At 43.8% G+C, this 22265-nt stretch overlaps 2 protein-coding genes and 2 long non-coding RNA genes across 4 annotated transcripts; 2 read left to right on the plus strand and 2 right to left on the minus strand.

Annotated features, from left to right (window-relative positions):
- Nucleotides 1-467: 467 nt before the first annotated feature.
- Nucleotides 468-5761, minus strand: LOC128786283 (uncharacterized). Its single transcript, XR_008430228.1, has 2 exons — nt 5474-5761; nt 468-1371 (listed from the first exon to the last, which is right to left on the minus strand). It is a non-coding gene; the product is annotated as an uncharacterized LOC128786283 (long non-coding RNA).
- A 141-nt stretch (nt 5762-5902) lies between these two features.
- CCT4 (chaperonin containing TCP1 subunit 4) lies at nt 5903-11929 on the plus strand. The gene is made up of 14 exons (XM_053938117.1): nt 5903-6093; nt 6567-6619; nt 6860-6949; nt 7537-7645; nt 8170-8312; nt 8600-8721; nt 8810-8942; nt 9284-9423; nt 9641-9737; nt 10046-10156; nt 10414-10544; nt 10639-10873; nt 11322-11435; nt 11714-11929. The coding sequence occupies exons 1-14, from the start codon at nt 5976-5978 to the stop codon at nt 11729-11731; spliced, it is 1614 nt and encodes a 537-aa protein (XP_053794092.1). The 5' UTR covers nt 5903-5975; the 3' UTR covers nt 11732-11929.
- Nucleotides 9255-12854, minus strand: LOC128785484 (uncharacterized). Its single transcript, XR_008429891.1, has 3 exons — nt 12071-12854; nt 9585-9671; nt 9255-9450 (listed from the first exon to the last, which is right to left on the minus strand). It is a non-coding gene; the product is annotated as an uncharacterized LOC128785484 (long non-coding RNA).
- An 81-nt stretch (nt 12855-12935) lies between these two features.
- FAM161A (FAM161 centrosomal protein A) lies at nt 12936-21634 on the plus strand. The gene is made up of 7 exons (XM_053938118.1): nt 12936-13331; nt 14549-14802; nt 15255-16436; nt 16874-17041; nt 19163-19262; nt 19698-19849; nt 20432-21634. Exons 1-7 carry the CDS (start codon nt 13212-13214, stop codon nt 20970-20972), a joined length of 2517 nt encoding a protein of 838 aa, XP_053794093.1. The 5' UTR covers nt 12936-13211; the 3' UTR covers nt 20973-21634.
- Nucleotides 21635-22265: the final 631 nt, after the last annotated feature.

Genomic DNA, 22265 nt, shown 5'->3' on the forward strand with positions numbered 1-22265 from the left:
CCATCTGAGCTGATGAACCATCCTGAAGCACAGATGCCCCAGCCAAGGGCAGTGCCTCTCTCTTGCCCAGTAACACTCAATCCTTCCACAAGTGGCAAGTGGAATGTATGAGATGTAGCACCAGGGTTAAAAACATGGGATTTGTATTTATCAACACCTATGAGAAGTATCAGTGCTTCAAATGCACTTTTTTTTTTTTTTCCTACTACGGGTTTGTATTTTTAACTAAACTCTTTTTCCAGCGGAGGGAGCTCTCAGAGAGCTGCTCGGGACTGAGGCAGTGAGGGGAGCAAAGCCAGCCGGGGGCTGCACAGAAACTTTCCCGATAAAGTCATGTTAGGGAGCTCCCCAGCTTTGCTCCACCTTCTTCCTCCCCCTTTTCCTGATTGCACCCAACAGCAAATCCTGTTTGTACCTCCAGCTTCAAAGACATCAACCTTTGGCAGCGTGACTGGAATACCCAAACATCTCTGAAACAATTTTTAATAGCTATCAAAAGCCAACATATTAAAAAATATAACTAAACTTCACTTGTTGCACAGTTCCACTTGTTCTGTTTCTCTGGGAGGAAGATTGCTTGGGGGAAGTGCAGAGAGCAATGAAATACAGTTTTTGAACAGCTTGTGTAGCTTTTTCTGTGTCTTTTCTTTCTCAGAAAAAAGTCTTATCAAGATCCTTCTCCACTCACTTGTGTCTGTCTTCTTCCCAAAAACCAAGTCCAAGCAGAGTCCACAACAGCCAACGGTGCCTGTGGGTGCATCCCCTGGTTGTCAAGGCAGAAGTGCACGGATTCTCCATCTCTAACAGCACTTGCAAATCAGTCACTGAGTCTCACAGCCTCTCCCAGCAGAAACGCTCTGGGAAATGGAGCCGATGCCCCCCATACAGGAAACAAAAGGCTCTTTAAAAGGGCCAGAACTCTTGCTGGCTACAAGGGAGCAGAGAGGGACACCTTGCTTTTGGTACAACAAATGCCATTAGAGTAGGAGTCCCTGAGAGTCCTGTAAGCAGGCATGTGGGAAAGCCCAGAGCAGCAGGACAAGGTGCTTCAGCCTGATCCATCTCAGCACCAGTAGGGATCCCACTTTTCAGAATTGTCCCAGGCCAGAAGAGTAACAGGCATTAAATGGGCCAGCTGGGAGGTGACGCAACCCAAGGCAGGGAGCTCACACCACATCCCAGGTTCCATCAGCCTCTTCATGGCAGGATTCAAAAGTTCAACCACGATGCTCCCTCAGCAAGCACTGCTCTGGAACAGCCATACACCTCCCCATGCATCTCTGAACAGCACGTTTGTGTGGAGTTACAAATGAGGATGCCTCTGAGGGCTCAGGATGTTGCTTGCCAAGAAGCCTCTGATTCGTTCTTTAGCTGTGAAATACAGAGATATATCACAGGTGAGAACACGTTTCGTATTTGCGGAAACAGATTCATAAAAGAACATGTTTAAACTCCGGTGCTTTTTCTTTTCATCAGCTCTCCAAAGGATGCAGAGCTTGTTCTGAACAGGACAATCCGTTAATTCCAACCTCTCTAAAAAGTAAACAAGCAGCATTACAAATTAACACTGTTCTTCTGAAATACAGCCAGGAAGCAACACCTCGCAGCAAGGCTAGTGCTCTGCTGGCATCTAGAGGGAGAGGGGGGAATAATCTCACCAGGTATTCCCACAAAGAAATACTCATTCTTTCACCTAAGAGCTTCAGCCCTGTGCAGACCAAGGGTCACTGACTTACACTACCCGTGTGCTCCTGTGTCCTCACCTACTCCTGTGTGAAGAGAAAGAAGTATTGAGAATTAACAGCAGCAACAGTCCCAGTCCCACAGACTTATTCAGCTGCTTGTCTGTCCCTGCCTCTAATTCCTTTTGTAGCCTTATGACCAGGAACTTCTCTGCCAACTTGCCACTGATAAGGAAAAATATTTTTTTGGTAAGAGCAAGGAGGAAATTACTGCCTGGAAAAACTGGAAAATCAGTCTACAAGTGAAGTAAGATTTTTTTTTTTTAACTATTGTAGATTTAGAAGCAGAGATCAGATCACATTCATTGCACTTAGAGGAAAAATAAACAGCAATGTTTACACTGATGTCTTAGCAGAACAAAATCACTATCAACAGAGTGGTTTTCTTCCCTCCCAAACCACAGGGCAGCCCTGTATTTTGTGCTGCTGCAGAACCGTCACCCTTCTGTGCTGGGTGACATTACCTACAAGAACACGTAACAAGGTAATACTTGTATGGCACTGCATGCATTTCCTGACACACTCCCACGGCGTGTGTCCTCATTTTTCCTAGATCCCTTGCTGAAAAGACTGTGTGAGCAGCCTTTTCATCTATGGAGTCAAATTAGATTTTTGAAAGGAACATAAGGGAGAAAAAACCCTCAGAAAATATTAGCAAGAAATGGAGGGAGTAGGATGAAAGGCACAAAACCTCTTTACTATACATAGTCCAGAGCAGGAAGGAAACAAAGAAAACCAGAAGAAATCAAGTAAAAGAATCCCAAGAAAATCCATAAAATCCAGAATCCCTCATTCATTATCTTCTCCAGGAAGTGGAAGTAGCCATGGAGCCATCCCATGCAGGCAGGGTTGGCAGCTCATGCAGGGCTCAGCCTCAAGCACCACAAGCCAAAACTTCTGGCATGAAACTCCAGATAGAAGAAAAAAGTATTCTCTAGGTAGAGATTTTCTTCTCCTCTGAAAAACTAAAATTTACTTGTGCAAAAAACTTCATGCTGAGAAGACTTGAGTATTGCATTTATTAAATGTTTAGAAGCTACTCAATCTTAACAGAGCATGATTAAGGAATGGTACTTAATAACTTATCTAAGGCCATGGGGTGAAATGATGTCACTCTGTTTGTAGCAATCATTCTTTCTGCTGTCATCACTGCTGTCTCAAGGATTCTCGGTGAGTTATCTCCAGGGAGAAGCAAGAAAGACCCCCTGAAGATTAACCTCCATTTCAGGAACATTGTGTCAGCAACAAACGTCCCCAGAGGACTGAGCTCTGTCCTCAGTGCAGCTCTAACTAAAAATCTCTCTTCTTCTTGAAGCTCCCCATTCACACCAAGCCAGAAAATGCAGAGTTTCTATAGGTCAAAATTAGGTCCATGTTCTATTTGAAGGACAGAGTACTTCAAATAAAAACAGAAGCACACAAAAACAGAAGCACACAAACCTCATCTTTTTTTCAAAAAACTAAGCTAAAAGACTCTGTTGCAATCCCAGGATCTTGCATTGGGGTGTTTATTATGGGATTTGTTATTGTCTCATTGCTTCTTGGAGATGTTGGAAAAGGTCAGAATAGCCAGAAATTATGATAAGAGCGTAACGAGAACAATATAAAGTGCAGGCAACTCCAAGCCTAAACTCAGCTCTTAAGACAAATCCAAAAGGCTTCAGGGAGTGCAGGCTTTAAACGTGACCTAATGACACATTTGGTCCTTGGGTGCCCTGGCTGAAAGCTCAGCCTTCATCCTAACATGACAAGTCCTAAACCACAGAGCCTGCTCTGGGTCAGTTCCCCATCTGGTGCCACCACCATACCTGCAAGGGCCTCGGATGAAACCAAGCCATGGCCGGGGAGTTCATACTAGACACAGAATGAGGCAGATGAGGATGACAGGGACAAGAAAAGTGAATAACAAAACCCCCTTAAATCAGCCAGGCAACTCATCTTAAATCCAGTATATCCCTGAGGGCTGATGAACCCTTTCAATCCAGCCCCAGGGAAGGAACCCTGCCAGACCAAAATTGTTAGACCACAGCAGCTCTAAACTTAGCTCAGCAGCTTGCTACACGCTAACTCAAAATCCAGGCTCCACCCAGCAATGGAACAAACTGACTCCAAATGATTCTTAGCACTGGAGGAGCTGCTTTTGCCAAGCACAGAGCCATGTGTAACGAGGTGGTTGGGACAGCACCAGCTCTAACCTTCAAAATTTCCTTCAAAATCCTGGAAAATCATTGCTCCCAGCCCTAGGGCACCACTGAGCAGCACGTGGTAACTGCTGGTAACAGTGCACAATCCCTCTGTGTTTTCCTCTCGGGTCCTTTGTGGCATGCTGTGGCAAAACCAAGCCCAAAGCCCAGCTCAGCAGCAGATAAATGACATCTTCCACCACCCAAGTTTACACAATATCATAGGATATAGCCATGCCACTGACTATACACACTCAGGAGAAACCAGGAACTTCCTGGGATACCACAACAAACTCTAAATGATCCCTAACCTGAGGTAACAAGGAGGTGACCAACCACAACCCAAACCTTCCTCAACAGCTCCTTTAAAAGCTTGGCTCTTTTTTTGAGTTGTGGGATACCACAACAAACTCTAAATGATCCCTAACCTGAGGTAACAAGGAGGTGACCAACCACAACCCAAACCTTCCTCAACAGCTCCTTTAAAAGCTTGGCTCTTTTTTTGAGCTGTATCCAGCTGTAACATTGCATTATCCAGCTGTAACATTGCATTAGTGCTAAATATCCAGGATTTGGTACTGCTGCCATCCTTGCTCAGTGTAATTGAAGAGCCAGACTTTTACTAGGTAGACCTTTTCCCTGTATATGACCTAGGTGCGCATTTCTCTACCTTTATACAAAAACTGGTTTCTTCTCTGCCTGCTAAAATTTGAATATAAAAAGGCAAAGATCATCCTCTTCCAAATCCTCTTCTCAGTTATCTGTTTCAAAGGTGCATGAATCCAGCAAAGAAATAAAATCAAAAGCAACTGCTAAAAATGGTTGAAAGATTATAGAGTCATGTTTTCCCTAGTTCTTCATTTTGACAACTGCCCAAATGCTGGATTTTGATGTCTCACCAGCACTGGAAAACTGCACACCATAAGGATGTGTTTCACTTGCAACAAGCTCCTGATATAGGTGCAGGTGCTTGAAAATGGAAAACAATCTCAAGAACTCCCATTCTCCACCTATTTCTTACACATTGCTGGTGCAGGGGAACATTTCTTGGATCATTTTCTTTACACAGGAGCACTTTTAACCCCGGCTTTTCACACCCAGCCAAAGATATGCCATAAAAATTACAGGGTTTAGGTATTATGTGGGCATTTTCCTTTCAGTCAGAGCTCTTTTTTCAGCTGCTGTGTTTTACTGTGAACACAATACAAAATGAATTCACTTTGTGGGTTCGAGTATGTGCTTTGCATCTAAACTACATTACATTTGTATTAAGGGTGAAGAAAATAACTTAAATAGCTATTCAGAAATATAAAATTAAAAAAAAAAAAAACAAACCTGGAGCTTCTTATAGCAATACAGTGGTTAAGCTCATCCTAATAGGTACAAGCTATTTTTCAACTCTAACCTTATTTTTAATGAGGATAAAGCCTACTGCTCTACAATGGAGATACAAGCTGAGCCTCTCAGACACATGGGAAGTTCAGGCTGTTACAAAAAATATACTTTGTATCTGTTATTTTCCTGCAAGTAAATCCTATCTAAGCTCACCTGTGACAAAGCCGCTGCTTAAACCCCTTTTTGGCAACGGGTTCTGTACAAAACAGATCTTCAAAACCTACCCAGGACAGGTGGGATGGCACAGCAGGTCCTGAGCTTAGGAGGGAAAAGCTGCAAGGTGCCACACCGAGATTTATAAAAGGGAAAGGCTGGAGCTGCCTGGCATAGGGTCAAACCATCTCTCCCTCAGCTCCCGGCTCCCTGAGGGCGGGACCACCCGGCCGCGCCCTGGCGCCCCCTAGCGGCCAGGAGCGCAGCGCGAGACGAGCCCGGCCTTGCCAGGCGGGAAAACCTCTCCTAAGCCCCCGAGCGAGAGCGTGGCTCCTCTATAGGCGTCCGCGCCGTTCGCCGGCAGGGAGGTGGAAGGGGGCGTTTTGCTCGCCGCTGGAGCAGCGCGCAGGCGCGCGTCGGGCAGCTCCGCGTGACGCGAGGCGGAAGGCCCCGTTCTGGAAGCATCCCGGGCCCATCCCGGTTTGTCCCGCTCGGCCCGGCCATGCCCGAGAGCGCGTCCGGCAGAGCCCCCGGCGGGGCCGGCAGCAGGGCCAAGGGCGCCTACCAGGACCGCGACAAGCCCGCCCAGATCCGCTTCAGCAACATCGCTGCTGGCAAAGGTGCGGCGGCCGCCGGGGGAGCCGCCCCGGGGCCGGGGGGAGCCGGGCCGGGTCCCGCGTGGGCCACGGTTGGGGCGGGGGGCGATGGATCCCCGGTGCTGGGCACCGCCCGGGCCGTGCCCCAGGGGTGCGAGCGGGAATTCCATGGGTGCGATGGCTGGGAGCTGCCCGGGATGGGGGTGCGGCGTTGGGCACTGACACGAGTCCCGGTCGTGCTGGGTTCTGTTCCTTTGTGACTGCCCAGACTTAAAATGGCTGCAGTCAAGTGGTCAGGGAATAATGGTTTAAAAAAAAAGAACTGTGGAAATCAGGCTTGAGACTGCAGCGTTTTACATCGTTCCGCTCTTTGGGATCCTTTAGTCTGTCTGGGAACTTAAAAGGGGGAGGAATTTTCTTTTTAGAAAAGACGTTTAAGTGTTTGTAGTGTTTGTAGTTCTTTAAATCACCTTGGAAATGTTTTCTTCTGTTCCCAGCTGTTGCTGATGCAATTAGAACGAGCCTTGGACCAAAGGGAATGGATAAAATGGTAAGCTTTGTGTTTTAAATTCTCAAAACACTAAGCTTACTGGAGATACTGTAAATTTCATGTTCCTTGTAGAGGATGCCACCTTTTGCCTCAATTATTTCCCATGTTCCAGGTATTTAAGGGAAAGCGGGAACTGAATGGACATCTTGGTTTTGAAAACTATGTTAAAAAATATTTTGACTCTCAAATGAGAGACTTGCAGCTGCTGATCAGAACTGTGTTCCTGCCCTTTATTCCCAGATTCAGGATGCTAAGGGAGATGTGACAATCACTAATGATGGTGCCACCATCCTGAAACAAATGCAGGTTCTGCACCCTGCAGCCAAAATGGTGAGTGGTTTCTTTTCAGTTTTGTGTGGATTTGAGGAGCATTGCCCAGGATAGTGACAGAGCAGGAGATTTTGTGCCTTGTGCTCCAGGAACATTTATTTTGATTGTGGCATGTGCTTAAGAGTTAGAAACCTTTATTTATTACCCAGTGTCCCTTATGCACAATGCCTCTGGACATGTTTTAAAACATAGGAAAAATGAAATGTTAAGAATATTAAGAAAATGTACCCCAAACCTTCATGTGTCATTTAAGAAGGAAAAACTCATGTCCCAAACCATTAGGACAGAAGGGAATGAGTGAAGGTGTGACCAGAAGGTCTGAGGATACAGTAGCTGGTCCTTTGAGATGTTCAATGTTCATGGACTTGGTTATGGTTGGAGATGGAAATGAGCTTCCTGTGACTCTCCTCCAGGGAAGGAAAAGGTAAACCTGTTAGATAGGTGTGTTCAGTTTTAAATTTGGGAATAAAAGCTCTGCTTCTGGAAGTGACTTACTGTACCCTAGCTGTATTTTGGCCAAAGAAGTGTCTGGGTATGGGTAAACAGCACTCTGTATATTTATTTTTTTGCCATAATTTCTCCTTTAGTTAGTAGAGCTGTCAAAAGCACAAGATATTGAAGCTGGTGATGGCACGACTTCTGTTGTGGTCATTGCTGGAGCTCTCTTGGATGCCTGTTCCAGACTCCTTCAGAAAGGTGAATATATTCATTTAGCATGCAGAGACTGTAGGTACTGAAGTCATTATGTCCTCTTGCACGTGTGGGATGAAGCTTAAATTAGCGGTAATCAATTGGAAGGATAAAGGGTGTATCCCACAATTCAGGGAAATTGGGGAGTTTCATACAGGACTGTGGGAAAGCAGTTTTTGAAAATCTGAAATTTAATCTGTGTCAGCCTCCTCACAGGCATCAGCTGAACAGCAGCAGCTCTAGGAATGCCAAGAGAACTTGGAAAAAGTGTTTCTGGGATGTCAGGGATTGCAGGGAAATGTGCAGGATTTATCTGTGAGGACAAATCACTTGCAATGTTACAGCTTTAACAGCAGAAAATAATGAGGGAGGTCATACACTGATGAAGAACATTCTGCTGAAATGCCTTCAATTTGTTCTGACCTGAAAATTTCGAGTTTTAAAATGGAAAGAGATGGTGAAGAAGAAACAAAAAGACATGTGTTTGAAAGGGTGAAGTGTCTAACAGTCATTTTTAATGCTCTGCACAGGAATTCATCCCACCATCATTTCGGAGTCATTCCAGAAGGCTCTGGATAAAGGTATCGAGGTGCTGACCAACATGGCCCAGCCCGTGGAGCTCAGTGACAGGGAGACCCTGCTGAACAGTGCAACCACTTCCCTCAACTCCAAGGTACAGCTGCACTTGGACTGGCAGCTCCAGCCCAGCCAGGCCTTGCAGCTTTTCAAGTCTCAGAAAGAGCAGTTTCATTTTGTGTACATCCCTGGGCGTGGGTTTTTCCCCCAGAATCGCTGCTCTGTCCTTGCCATGGAGCAGCCATGAAGAAGATGCCTTGTTAAGACATCTTTGCTTCAAAATTCTGGCATCAATATTGAAACACAACTACAGTATTGTTGTGGAACTGCTGTTCATCAGTGTGAAGTCTCTCACCGTGGTTTCTTTACTGTTGAATCCCTTAGGTTGTGTGTCAGTATTCCAGTTTACTTTCTCCAATGAGTGTGGATGCAGTGATGAAGGTGATTGACCCAACTACAGCCAATAGTGTGGACCTCAGAGATATTAAAATTGTTAAGAAGCTGGGGTAAGAAACAATTTGTAATTAGGCAAATTTTGTCTCTGTGAACTCAGTTTCCCAGAGTGCTCCAGTCATGGGTTGTGTTTGTTTCCAGGGGCACAATTGATGATTGTGAACTGGTTGAGGGACTTGTCCTGACTCAGAAGGTGGCAAATACCGGCGTAACCAGAGTGGAAAAAGCCAAAATTGGCCTCATTCAGTTCTGCTTGTCTGCTCCAAAGACAGATGTAAGTCAGACTGTGGCTAGAGCAAATCCTCATCCTCTAGGACTTGGGACAAGCAAACAGAATAACAAATGCTTTTTTAAGATGCTGTGGTGTCAACTCTGTGCCACAGCTAGAGTGAAGGGCTGCTGGGTCCTAAAATAAATTACAGTTGGTATAAAAAAAAATGTTTAAATTATAAATTATGTTTAAATTAAAAATTGCTTAAACTTAAATTCAGTGTTACCTGAACTGTTTCTAATAGTATTTTGCTGTTTTGCTTATTTGTTTAGAACTACAGCATCTTCCGTTAAAGATCGTGGCACATTTTGACACTTGGTTTTCTCTTTTTTTATTTGAAATAGATGGACAACCAGATTGTTGTTTCTGATTATGCTCAAATGGACAGAGTGCTGCGTGAGGAGAGAGCCTACATCCTGAACCTGGTGAAGCAGATCAAGAAGGCTGGGTGCAATGTGCTGCTCGTTCAGAAGTCCATCTTGCGGTACGTTAATGCCCAGGCACCGGCTCTCTGTGGCACAGTTGGAATTTTTTGGAAAACTGAAGCCAAACACAGTCACACTTGGAAGAGTAACAGTTGGCTGTACCTGTAGAAAGTACCAGCACCCAGCACTGTCTGTATTTTGAGTTTGGTGGCATACTTACTTTGTACTCTGAAGAATTTGAGCACTGAGACCTGACTCCTTTCCTCTTGTTTTCAGGGATGCTCTCAGTGACCTGGCCCTCCATTTTCTGAACAAAGTTAAGATCATGGTGGTTAAAGACATTGAAAGAGAGGACATTGAGTTTATATGTAAGGTAAGGTGGGTCATATAAATGAGCAGCAGTGTTTTAAAATCTACCCCCAAACTAACTGCCTAGCCAGGGCCAGTTCATTGTGACAATTTCACAAGTTTCATGTTTTGACTATAATGCAAAAGCAGACATTGCCCTATAAAACATTTCTGCTCTGTTGAGCAGTCACACTTCTATAAAAGGATTCAGAACAGATGTAAAAGCTACAGTCCCTTCTACTTTTTACTGTCATATGCAGAAGAACAACATGCAGTGTACTTGCTGATTCTGCAGTCAGCCTCTGGATTAATTTTTTCCCATTATTTTTCCAGACAATTGGAACTAAGCCTGTGGCTCACATTGACCAGTTCACCCCTGACATGCTGGGCTCTGCTGAGCTGGCAGAGGAGGTCAGCTTGAATGGTTCTGGGAAACTAATAAAGGTGAGCGAAGAACAAAGTGTTAATACCTACTTAACACCTGTCTGTTGTTTCAATAACTGGTAGCTTTGATGTTTTTTTTACTGTGGAATTTATTACATTTAAGTAGCTATTTCTAACCTCTGAGTAGCCACCGGTGCAGTGGTTTTGCTTGGCCAGACATCAGTGCTGTTACAGAACTTGAAAGTGCCAATGGCAGTGTCTTTTTGTCCCAAACTTTTATTTGTTCCCCAGTGTCAGTATCTGGTTTTATGTTTTAGATTACAGGCTGCACAAACCCTGGGAAAACCGTGAGCATCGTGGTCCGTGGATCCAACAAACTTGTGCTGGAGGAAGCTGAGCGCTCCATTCACGATGCCCTGTGTGTCATAAGGTGCTTAGTGAAGAAAAGGTAATGTCTCAGTTGGGTCAGTTAGTAACACATAAAGCCTGATTGTGTGTGCAGTTGTGTGAAGTGAGGTTTGATGTCACTTCTGTGCTCTCAGGGCTTTGATTGCTGGCGGTGGAGCCCCAGAGATTGAGCTAGCACTGCGGCTGAACGAGTATGCCCGGACGCTGAAGGGGATGGACTCCTACTGTGTCCGTGCCTATGGGGACGCGCTTGAGGTCATTCCCTCCACTCTGGCTGAGAACGCGGGGCTCAATCCCATCTCCACGGTGACAGAGCTCAGAAACAGACATGCCCAAGGAGAGAAAACAGCTGGCATTAATGTCAGGAAGGTAATGAGGGGTTGGAATACCTGGGTATTAGAGGGAAATTACAGCTTGTTCTCTCAGGAGCTCACCCTGAGCATTGATAATAGCAGATATTAAATGCTTTATGCACACGACAGGAAATGTCTCATGTCTCGACAAAAATGTTTCAGCTACAACAAAAGATCCATTTAGAATGATCCATCGGTAGGATCTGCAGTGGAAGGTGGTCATAGGTTGGGAGTAGCACCACAGCTTTTTCTCAGTTGGCAGTGTTGACCTTTTTTGTTGGCTAATTTTTACTGGATATGTCAAGTGCTTGGGGAGAGAAGATGTGTGCTGTAATGCCCCTGTTGCAGGTGAAAGTCCTGTGATAGTCCAGGAGTTGACTGCCCTCAGGATTCTGCTAAAAGAAAAAGTGCTAAATGTGACTGTAGTGTGTCGTGCACAAAGTGAAGGCTCCTTGTTCTGCTAGGGTGGCATTTCTAACATCCTGGAGGAGCTGGTTGTGCAGCCTCTGCTGGTGTCTTTGAGTGCACTGACCCTCGCCACAGAAACCGTGCGCAGTATTCTCAAGATTGATGATGTGGTGAGTGATGTTGGCATCGTGGTTTGGGTTATCCCTCCTTCACAAGCACCAGCATGTTGTCATTCATTTGCTGTACTTTAAAATGCAGTTACTGTGTAGAGTATTCTCAGTTTGTGTGCTGCTTAAGACCCTTCAGCCTTTTAATAACTGCAAATAAATTATAAATACTGCACCAAAAAGCAAGGAATTAGAGTCACTAAAGCCCCGGGATCTTTAAACAAAGAAGGAATTGTGATATATCCTGTGATTTCTTCTGCCTGACTGTGTCCTCCCTGCAGGTGAACACTCGAGGATAAGCTGAGCAGAGAGGTGGGGACCATGGCCTCGAGCCCCTGCCCTAGAGCTGGAATATGGACTCCTCACCAAAAGCGCCTGTGTGAATTGTCTTAAACTCCACCAAGACTGATGTACTTTGATCAGGTTTAACTTAAGCAACAGTTGATTTTCAAAAAGAAAATGCTGTTTTATCAATAAACACGCAGTAGTCTACCTGACTCTTTGCTGTTTAATTTTCTCTGAGTTTATGATGTTCACTTTTCTCTGCTCCTCTTTAGGGCTGAAATGTTTAAGGCAACCAGTCACCTCTTGTGATATATTCTAAAAACACCCTTGAAGTGCACTCTAGTAACACTTACCTAGCTTAGAGCTGCTTTTCCCAAAGTTTTCCCTAAGGGAGTGGTGGTACTGCCCTCAGTGATGCCAGGCTAGAAGTGAGGAGGATCTTTGCAGTGGGAGCACCTCCCATTCCTGAGGTGTGAGGGATTCCTGATGCCATCACATGATCCAAAGCCCTACAAAGGGTGTTCTTCACACAGTTTCCTCCCCCTGCCCCCAGAATAATTGCTTTTCCCAAAGCTGGCTGAGAAGTCAAAAGTACACTTCTCTATAATAATGCAAATTAGCTTTCCAATTCCTAATTCTTAGCATGACATTTTGAATTAACCCTTTCATCTCCATTATTGCAATACTGAAACAACCTGATTCCTCTTAATGTTTAAAGGAGAGTGTTCTTCTATCTCTTCTCACATTTCCATTCATGATTGGTTGGAGCTGGAGCTTTTGAGTAAATTTCCACAATGGTGTTGACCTGTTGTTGTGACTTGCCAGGTAGAACAAACAGAGTAACTCTACTAATTAATAAATTAGACAATCAATTTAGGCATTAATGTTCTGTGTTAATTATTCATTGCCTGTTTAAAATTGCAAATAGTGCCTTACCCCAAGGGTCACATCAAAAATGATCTTAGTTTAGGTACTATAATTAAAGCTTTCATCCTCCATTAACAGAGTTACAATTCTTGACAAGAATTACGGCAACAATTGTGTGTGATTCACAAAAAGTATTTGTAATTTCACTACATTAAATAGGTCCATCCAGCATTAATTCCTCTTTGTAGAGGAAGAATATTCCTGCTTGTCCTGATAGAGGATAGAATATTCCTAGGACAGAATGTCCCTGCTTATTCTGGTTTAGCCTTACCGTGCAATTGCTTACCTGAAGTACAAACTTCAAGATGGAAAAAGCTTCTTTAATAACTTGAGGGCGCGAAAAACGCGGGCTCGTCAGTGAGAATTGGAGGTTCCCACTAAAATCCTGCAAGAAGTTACCTGAAAATCCGCACGGGCAGCGGCTGCGGGCGGGGTGAAGCCCAGTCCAGGCCAGCCCCGCCCGTGGCCGGCGGCGGCGCTCGGGCCGGGCGTTAACGCCCCCCGCCCCGCCCCAGGGCCGCCTCCACGAGGCGGAACGGAACGGAGCCACCTCTCGGCGCTCCCGGCATGGAGGACGCGCACCGGGCCGCCCGCCTGGCCGCCTCCTGCCTCCGCACGCCGCTCGACCCGCGCACACGGGCTCCCGCCGCGCTCTACGAGCGAGGGCCGCCGCCCGCCGCCGCGCAGGTACCGCGGGCACGGCCGAGGGGCTGCCGGGCACCGGGGGACGCGGGCTCCCCCTGAAGCTGCTCTGCAGAGGGGTCTCCGCGCTCCCCCGGCACCGCGCGGGGCCTCCCTGGGGCACAGGGGACACGCACACACACACGCGCGCGGGGGACACCTGGCAGGTGGCCCGGCCGCAGCGCCGATCCTTTAATGGGCTTGTGGCAGCGCGGCGTCTGGAGAGCAGATGTAGGAACTGGCCTGTCCTGCCTGGAAAGGGCTGGCGTCGTTCCGCGGGTCGAGAAAAGAAGCTGGGTTTATACACGCCGGTGGCAGCAGTAGCACGTTCTGGGAGGTGGAGGGTGCTGGCGCTGGGGGTTCTGTGTGGCCGCTTTAAATTCGCTGCTTCGATCCCGAAATTCCCATTGCATTAGGTCACTGCTGGGGAAAAAAACACTTAGGGATTTTTGCAGTGAAAACCTGACAGAACATAATTTTTTTTTTTTTTTTTTTTTTTTTTTTTTTTTTTTTTTTTGTTGGAATGTCAGAGGTTATTAAAATACTCCTGTGTAGAAAAGTAGTACTCTAATTTTTTTTATAAAGAAACTGGCCCATGACTTTTTAAAACATGCTGCTTAGAACAAAATGAAGCTTTTCTGATGCTGACTAACCTAGCTTTAATAACTTCTCTGACTTGTGTAAGCTTTAAAAATGCTTAAAGAATATTAACTGAATACAGCTGCAAACTGACAAGCAGTATTGGAAATATAAGCTGTGCAGAATCCCTGTCATTAAGTTATGGAAATTTAAGTAAGTTATGAAATGGCATAAATATTTATGTACCACATCTCTAGGGACTTATTTTTAGAGTGGTTATGGAACTAGGAGGCTGAGAAGGTTCTGTTTGCTTGTAAATAAAGGCATTTTTAGAGCTGCATAGTAAACAAGGAACTTTACAAAATAGTTAATTTTTTTCTTTTGGTAAGTCCTTTTGATCATATTTCCTGTTATAAACATATTGATTACAGGGCAGACTTGGGAAATTTTACAGGTTTTAAATAGGACCCTTAGGGTAAAAATTAATATGCAATAAGATTATTCCATGTACTTCTACATTAACATTTGTATACAGGTATATCTGCATTACTTTACCATTCCTCAGACTTAATTAGGATAAAGCAATAGTAAGAACCTTGTTCCCCTTCCTTCTAGCAGAAAAAAATTACGAACATCTCTTCTAGGATGACTTCAACTTGGATTCAAATACTAACAGAGAGCAGGCCTCCCTTCCAAAAAGAGACTGTGACGAGTGGATAGACTTTTCCAAAATGTACAATTCAAATCAAGAGTATTATTTGAAGCTGGAAGAGTTGAAGAATGCCCACATGGAGACCATGGCAAAACTGGAAAGTATGTATCAGAACAAACTGTATTTAAAAGGAGTACAAACCTTAAAAGAAGAGAAAAGAAATGACACCTCTCCAAAGTGCTGTAGGTAAGTTTGGGGGCAGTTCAGTTTTTTAGCTGAAGATTCCCAAATGCTTTGCAGGCAGTTGTAAAACAGCAGGGTGTGTTTTGGGATGGTAAGTGTTCCACTCCCCACCTCTCATAACCAGATAATCAGAGAAAAGTCAGTTTTGATGATAGAAATGCTCATTTCCTTGCTAATGGTCTGTGAGGTTTAGAGGTGGGTGTGCAGCAGGGATTGGGCAGCACATTTAGGAAAGCACAGGGCCTTTCCCAAGTCAGGAAGTGCTGACTTGGTGACCAGCACTAAAACCAGGATCTGCTTTGAGTGCCCTGTGTGTTGCTCTTTTCCCTTCTCTCCCCCCTCAGCCACTCATTTTTGTTTCTATTGATGATTCCTTAGAGTGAAACTCACCGGCTTTGCATCAGTGTTGGACTGGCTCAAATCAAGGGTTTTTTTTCTCCCTCTTTATTTTCAAGGCCAACTTGGGACAAGAGTTCATATCAGCCTCTTCACCTGCACAAATCCTTTTCAGACTCAGACTTAAGTGATCCCTTGGGCTCAAGCGTATCGGACACGTCTGATGAAGAATTAGTGTTTGAAGAAAACGGCAGCAAAGCTGGATCATCCTCATTTGCTAAGCAGCAGATTGAAAAAATGTGGGATGGGTTCTGCCTGGAAGACTACATTTCCAGTGCCAAGCACAGCTTGCCCAGCTCATCAGCCTGCAGGAAGGGGCACAAGAAAGAGAAAGTGTGGTCCCCCAGGGTCACCATGCCCAAGCCCTTCCAGATGACCATCAGAGAAGCTCAGAAGAAAGAGCAGAACATCAAATCCAAGTCACAGATTGAGCTGGAAAATCACTTACTGAAGAAGCAGCTGGAGGAGGAAGCAGAGTGTCAGAAAAAGTTCCGAGCCAATCCCGTGCCCGCCACCATCTTCCTGCCGCTCTACCACGACATCGTGCAGCGGAACGAGGAGCGCAGGAGGTCTGTGAGGGAGAGGAGTAAGCTCAAGCTCCTGGCTACCCAAAAGCCCTTTAAATTCATTGAGCGAGAGAGGCAAAAGCTTGAAGCCCGGAAAATGCAGTTAAAAGACCTTTCCCCACCTGAAAATAAAACTAAAGTGTTCAGAGCGAAACCAGTCCCAAAATGTGTTTATAGTCCAGATTTCCGTGACAAGGTAAAGGAGGAGGAGCTCTGCAGGGAAATCAGGATCAGGATGAGAGCTGAGGAGCTGCTACAAAATTCATCTGTACCCAACAGCAGACTGGCCTTAAAAGAGACCACCAAAAAAAAGAAACACAAGAGCACTGAACCAAAGCAAATGGAACACAAGCTCAAGATCAGGAGCGTTCCCGATTTTGAACTCCTACATGAGAAATTCCAGAAACGCCTCCTGCAACACAAAAAAGTGAAACCCCTCACGGTCTGTGAGCCTTTCGACCTTTGTACTTCGTACATTCCCTCAAAAAAGGACAAGATCTTGAAGGACATGCAAGAGGATGAGGAAAAATTGAAGGAAACACGGTGGCCGTTTGCCTCTCCGAGACGGAAGCCTCAGATGAGGCAGTCAGGGGCAAACCCACATCTCCTGGGAAAAGTAAAATCCAAACCTCCCAAAACCACAGAATCCACGAGACGACGGCTGCAAGCCCTAAGGTGACTGCTTGGAGATGCTCGACTTTATGTATATTTGAAAAGTAGATTTTTTTTTAATGACTATATATTTGGTATTTTATTTGGTGTTATTTTTGGTATTTCTATATATGTAGTTAATTCTTCCATGCAGTGAATATAGGATTTCATTTGTTAATGTAAGGGCTTATAATATAAATCTTAAAATATTTAAATATAGGACTTAATTAGTATTTATTATTGTTAAAGGAACTCTAGTGCATTTTTGTCAGCATGTCCCTAAGAAGAAGACAAATGACACTGGTTTCCCAGGATATTCTTAATCCCTTGAAATGGCACATACATTGTTTCCTCTCATAGCAGCCCTGTTTTTCTCTTTAGAATCATCTTTGCCAAAGCTTCCTTTGAAGTCTTGCTCTAGATTTAAACTGAATTCAGCCTTAGTTTATTTTCCCCACCAGGAATTCCCTTGAGGAAAAGAGAAAGCTGGAAGAACAACAGAAAAGGAACAGAAACAAGCAGAAACAAAGAACAAAAAAATTCCAGAAAATTGTGATGGCTCGGGCTGAGGCCAATGACCCACATCAGAGCCTAGCTCAGATGTCTAAACCCAGATTAAAAACATTCAGGTATTTTGTTGCATTCCCCTGAATCCTGAACACCTCTTTCAACAATTAGAAGGAGAGGTTTGGGATTGCACTGTATGTTAAACATACAGTGTGTAAAAAAATAGCATAGTCTAAGTTTAGATACTTTCACATGGTAAATGAAACATGGTGCAAGCAGCTGGTGAAAAAGTGGCCCAATTTAGCATTTCAACTGGGAAATTGTTGCCAACCTGTATTGAGCTCAGAGTATAGAAATATATAGCATATATAAATATATATATATATATATATATATATTCCACATTATATATATATATATAATAGAAATATATATATATATATTCCACATGAATCTATATGTTATAGATTCAGTAACAGGAGAGTCCTGTGTTTTCTCCATTGATGTATCAACTAAAGAGGAAAAGGTTATAAAAATCATAAGGAAAGGGAACAGTGTGGATACAGAATATCCTTGCAGAGATGGTGTTGGTACCATTTTGGTGCAGCAGTGGACATTTCACAATTCACTTCTTTGTCCCAGCAGGTCCCCACTGAAGAGGGAAATAAAAGCTGGAATATTTCAACTTCACAGTGTAACAGCAGTGGGTGAGGAAGCTGCTTGGTGCTCAGGAGGAATGGGATCCAAGGTTCCCTGCAGTAGAGATGCAATGCAGAGACTCTTTGTGTATGACTGAGCACACACAGAAGAACACGAGGGCCTTCTTGGAGTGCTGTAAGCTGCCACTCCAGATGGCTCCAGCTCTGACACAGCTCTAACCCCATGACTGCTGCTTGGCCCCATGGCTGGGGCTAATCTAACCCCTTCTGATTTCCTAATCCTAAGAAAAATAAATCCTATCTGAACAAGTCTTTAGTGAGGTTTGTGATCTGGCCTGGCACAGTGGTAGTGCTGCAGTATTGTCAATTTAAGGTGCTGTTATATGGGGATGGTGAGAGACACTGACTGCTCTGCCCCTGTTGCTTCACGCCTGGGCAAGATTCTGGGGCAGCAAGCACAAATTCCAATTTCCAGTAACCTGGCATACTTTTAATAACAGGAGCTTTATAATCTGTGTGTCCTCGAGCACATGATCTGCTGACTCTGGGACAGAAGCAGAAAACAGCTGGAGTCAGAGTAGGTGGAGAATTGAGAGACACAGTAGGTGATTGTAGATGTGATTTGGGTTTGTTCAACAGCAAATTTCACACTACAGTGTTCAGCTTAAACAGATGTCAGGAGAGTAAAATGCTGGGTGTCTGGGTGTAAAATGCTGCTGTTGCAAAGCAAGATCACTTCTCTGGTGCAGGTGTTGAACCTGATAATGCTCATTTCAGCACAGCTGGAATGTGTCACACTGGCACTGTCAGTGGCAGACAGACAGACGTTCAAAGCAAGGAATGGAAGTTCACTTCCCAGCATGGTGAGGAGTTCAGAGATGGTCAGGGGGCGAGGCTGGAGGAAGCAGAGGTGTAAAAGGCCCCACCTTGATCTCATCCTTGCCCTGAAGTGCCTGACCTGCAATGCCATATGTGCCCAGTACAGAGGCACATCACTGACCTGCCTATCCCACTCTGAGGAAGGGTTACAACCCATTCCACCTGGATTATCCAATGCTCCCTGTGATCCCAGAGATCATTTCAGTTATGAATCAACAGTTTCATTATCCTGCTCTATTGACTGGGCCCTTGACAAACCAACTCAGGAAAAAAGTGTTCCGTGATCCAGAATGTGGCCACCTCTCTCGGGTGATCAACTGCTAAAGTAGCAGGATTCTCGTCATCAGACTTGAAAAGTACTGATTTTTATTTAATGCACTTAATTTCCTGTGGTGTATTCTGTTTAATTTTGCTTAGAACAACTGGAAGATCTGTATGAAATCAGCATGTAAAAAACTCTAAATATCCAAAATTTTTTAACCAAAAAACTCCAAGAATCCAAACTCAGCCTCTATTTAAGTCCAGTAGCCAGGACCTGCCTCTGCTTAACCAAAGTGACTCCTTCAGAGATGAATTGTTCAGTACCTCTAATGTATCTTGAAGTATGACAACATTTAATTTGTTATGAGCAATTTAACTGCTGTAGAAAATTACACCTTGTACTATAAATTAATAATGATTTCTCTTGTGCTCTGCTCCCCTTAGGAACAACGAGAAACAGAGAAGGCAGGAATATTTGCAAGAATTACAAGAAATGGAAGAAAGAGTAAAACAAATGCCATTGCTTTTTGAAAGAGTCACTCAGGTTCCCTTGTTTCTGAACTACTAATTAATCTTGACTGATACCAAATAAGACATTTGTGGTCTGACATTTTTAGAAGATACTTCAGAAGCACTTTTCAGGGCAGTGTTTCTCCCTTTCAATCTCTGTTGCCCCATCTCCATATAAATATCAGTAATTTTTGAAATGTGCTTGCACAGGGAACAGAGAACTGTTGTAAATGTGTCTGGTTCAGTTACAACATGAGTAACTCTGACCACAACCAAGCATTGCTGGTACAGAAAAGCAAAAGCTGATATTAAATTTTCAAGTGTTGTTTTGCCATTCTTGCCTGCAGTGAACAATCATTTCCACTTTTCAGCAGCAATTAAAGAATCAGAGGATTAATATAAATAAAAGTATCAAAAGCCAGGCATTTAATGCATTAGATAACATTTAACCATTGTGGTTTTTCTACAGAAAAATGCCAGAATAGCTGCAGAAAAGTATTATTCAAACAGACTGAGAGCACTGGGGATCTGCCCAGAGTTTGTTTCAAAGAAAGGAGGAGCAGCCAAATCACTGCAGTTCTCCACTGCTGGAGATTTTACCTCCATTGCTGGTAGAGCAAGGTACAGATAACTGAAAGCTTTTTCTTCTTACCACTATGTATCTAATAATTAGAAAATTTTCCATGTGTAGATTTAAGGGGTTTATAATGATTTTCAGTATTTTCCAGGGAATTATTTGACTATGTGGTATGTTAGCATTAGTATGTATTTTGGATTGTTTTTCCTGAATTAAATATTATTTCATAAAACAGAGAAGAGCTGTTTAACCAAATTGGTTGTGTTATATAATGCACTTCAAAGAAAAAAAAATAAGAAAAACATTCCTTGTTTGTTCCTTTCATCCAAAATTCTGGCAGGTTGCTGTAAGTCACTACCTTTACATTTTAAATTTTTTAAGTGAACTTTATTAAAAATAGTTTTTAGTATCTATTTGGTGTTATGATTTAAAAGGAAGAAGAAATTAAAAAAAAATCAGAATGTATAAGTAATACTGTTGAGTTACTTTCTAGCATAAAGAGGGTGTGTCCCCCCTTCTCTTTTCCTTCCACCCCAGCCAAGGCTACCAGGCTTTGTCCTGGGTTACATAAAGGTGGAAAGCATCTTCCTAGAGAATAAAACCCCACATGCAATTTGTCTTTTCAGAATCACCAAGGTTAAAGTGAAAAAAAGGGAATCCTTTGAGGAAACAGCTGGTGACAGTCCCCAGTCTGAGCAGTCCTGGGAGGAGGAGGAGGAGGAGGAAGAGAAGGGAAAAGGTGTCAAAACCTCCACCCCAGATGAGCAGTGCAGTGACCTGGAGGATGGGGCTGAGGCCAGAGCCAGCCCTGATGTCCTTGAGCCTGAATCCATCCAGCACAGTGCTGAGGGGGAGGAGGAAGAGGAGGAGGAAGCCAAGGCAGACCTGTCACTTGGCCACTCCCAGGAGGAAGAGGAAGAGGAAGAGGAAGCAAAGGCAGGCCCATCGCTTGGTCATTCCCAGGTGGAAGAGGAGGAAGAAGCAAAAGCAGGCCCATCTCTGGACCATTCCCAGGAGGAGGAAGAGGAGGAAGATGAGTCCAGACCCAGCTCCCAGTCTGACAGGTCCCATGAGCATGAGGAGGAAGCTCAGTCTGAGCCTGAAGCTGAGGGTGCCTTCCAGTATGAGGATGAGGAGTATGAGAGTGATGATTCTGAGGGCCAGTGATGAGGAAGGGCACTGACAGGAAGGGCTGGGACTCAGGAACCTCTTACACTGCTGGCTGTGCTTTTTGAAGCACTTTTTGTATTTACAATGTTGCTTCCTCTAGAAACCATCCCCTCTATATAGTTATCACAACACCAAGCAGGTTATGTTCTCTTTTCTTTTGAGGAAAAAATTATTACATCATTACCTTTTACAGCTGCTCCAGATGAAGAGAGTAACAAAAGAATTCAAATTCTTGAAGAAAATGTTTGAAGCCGTCCCTGTTTTGGAATTAATTATGGTCTCATGTAAAATCCTCAAGGCTTCTCTAATGGCAGCAAGCAAAACATTTGCCTGAGCTTGGCAGATAATAGGCACTCTAAAGATCAATATATATTATTAACAATTATATCAGACACCAGAGAAAAACTTGGTGCTTTGCTACACATCCAAAATTCTGTGAATTTTTACTTCTTAGTTTAGGAGACCTGCCAGTGCAGGAATTCTGTTTGTTTTCCAGTAAGAAAGCTCAAGTTGCTAGTTGTCACCTGGGAAATAATTTACTTTTGTGTTACTCTTCTTTGTTGCACTCTTCTGTGACATTTGTGCACCTCTGTTCTCAAAATGAGCTGCAACCTCATTGTTTAATAATAAATTAATAAATTACACAGTGTGCTATGTAACTGCTGTGGGCTCATATCCAGCTCTTTGTATGGGCTGGGAAAGCCAGGGGAGATTTTGAAGCAGGAATTGCTATTTTATCCCTGGAAAGGGGGAATCTTTTTACCTCAGGTAACTCCAGTGGTATCAAACTATGCAAGGAAGTGCTTTAATACCTCTTCTTACACTGGCTACTCAGGACTTCAGCTACTCCACAAAAAACTCTCGAAAAAAATGTTTGGGATTTGGATTTTTTCTTGTATCAGTAGTACCTTCCCCTACTGTTACTGACTTTCTTGCTAAAAAAATCTGTCATTATTTTTTCCTCCTTACTTTGTTACACAGTTTCTCTGTGTTTGGAAGTTTTTTATGCATTCTTACTTTTATTTATTTTTCAAGCATGAACATAACTAATGTGAATTTGAATTTTTTTAAAAATTGAATAAAATAGCTGTGAAATTATTAATCCTTGCTTCACAAGGAAGTTTGCTTGTGGTTGTGAATATTCTGTAACTCTGAACAGTTGTACAATTACCAATCGCATATGATGGTACTTGTTCCTTTAGGAAATCAAATCCTTTTCTGAAAGAAGGCAGAGGAGCTCTAAATTATGGGTTTTTTCTCAGATTATTTGAAGTGATTTCAAAGGAAAAA

The sequence above is a fragment of the Vidua chalybeata genome, chromosome 3 (genome assembly GCF_026979565.1).
Source record: "Vidua chalybeata isolate OUT-0048 chromosome 3, bVidCha1 merged haplotype, whole genome shotgun sequence".
Lineage (NCBI taxonomy): Eukaryota > Metazoa > Chordata > Aves > Passeriformes > Viduidae > Vidua > Vidua chalybeata.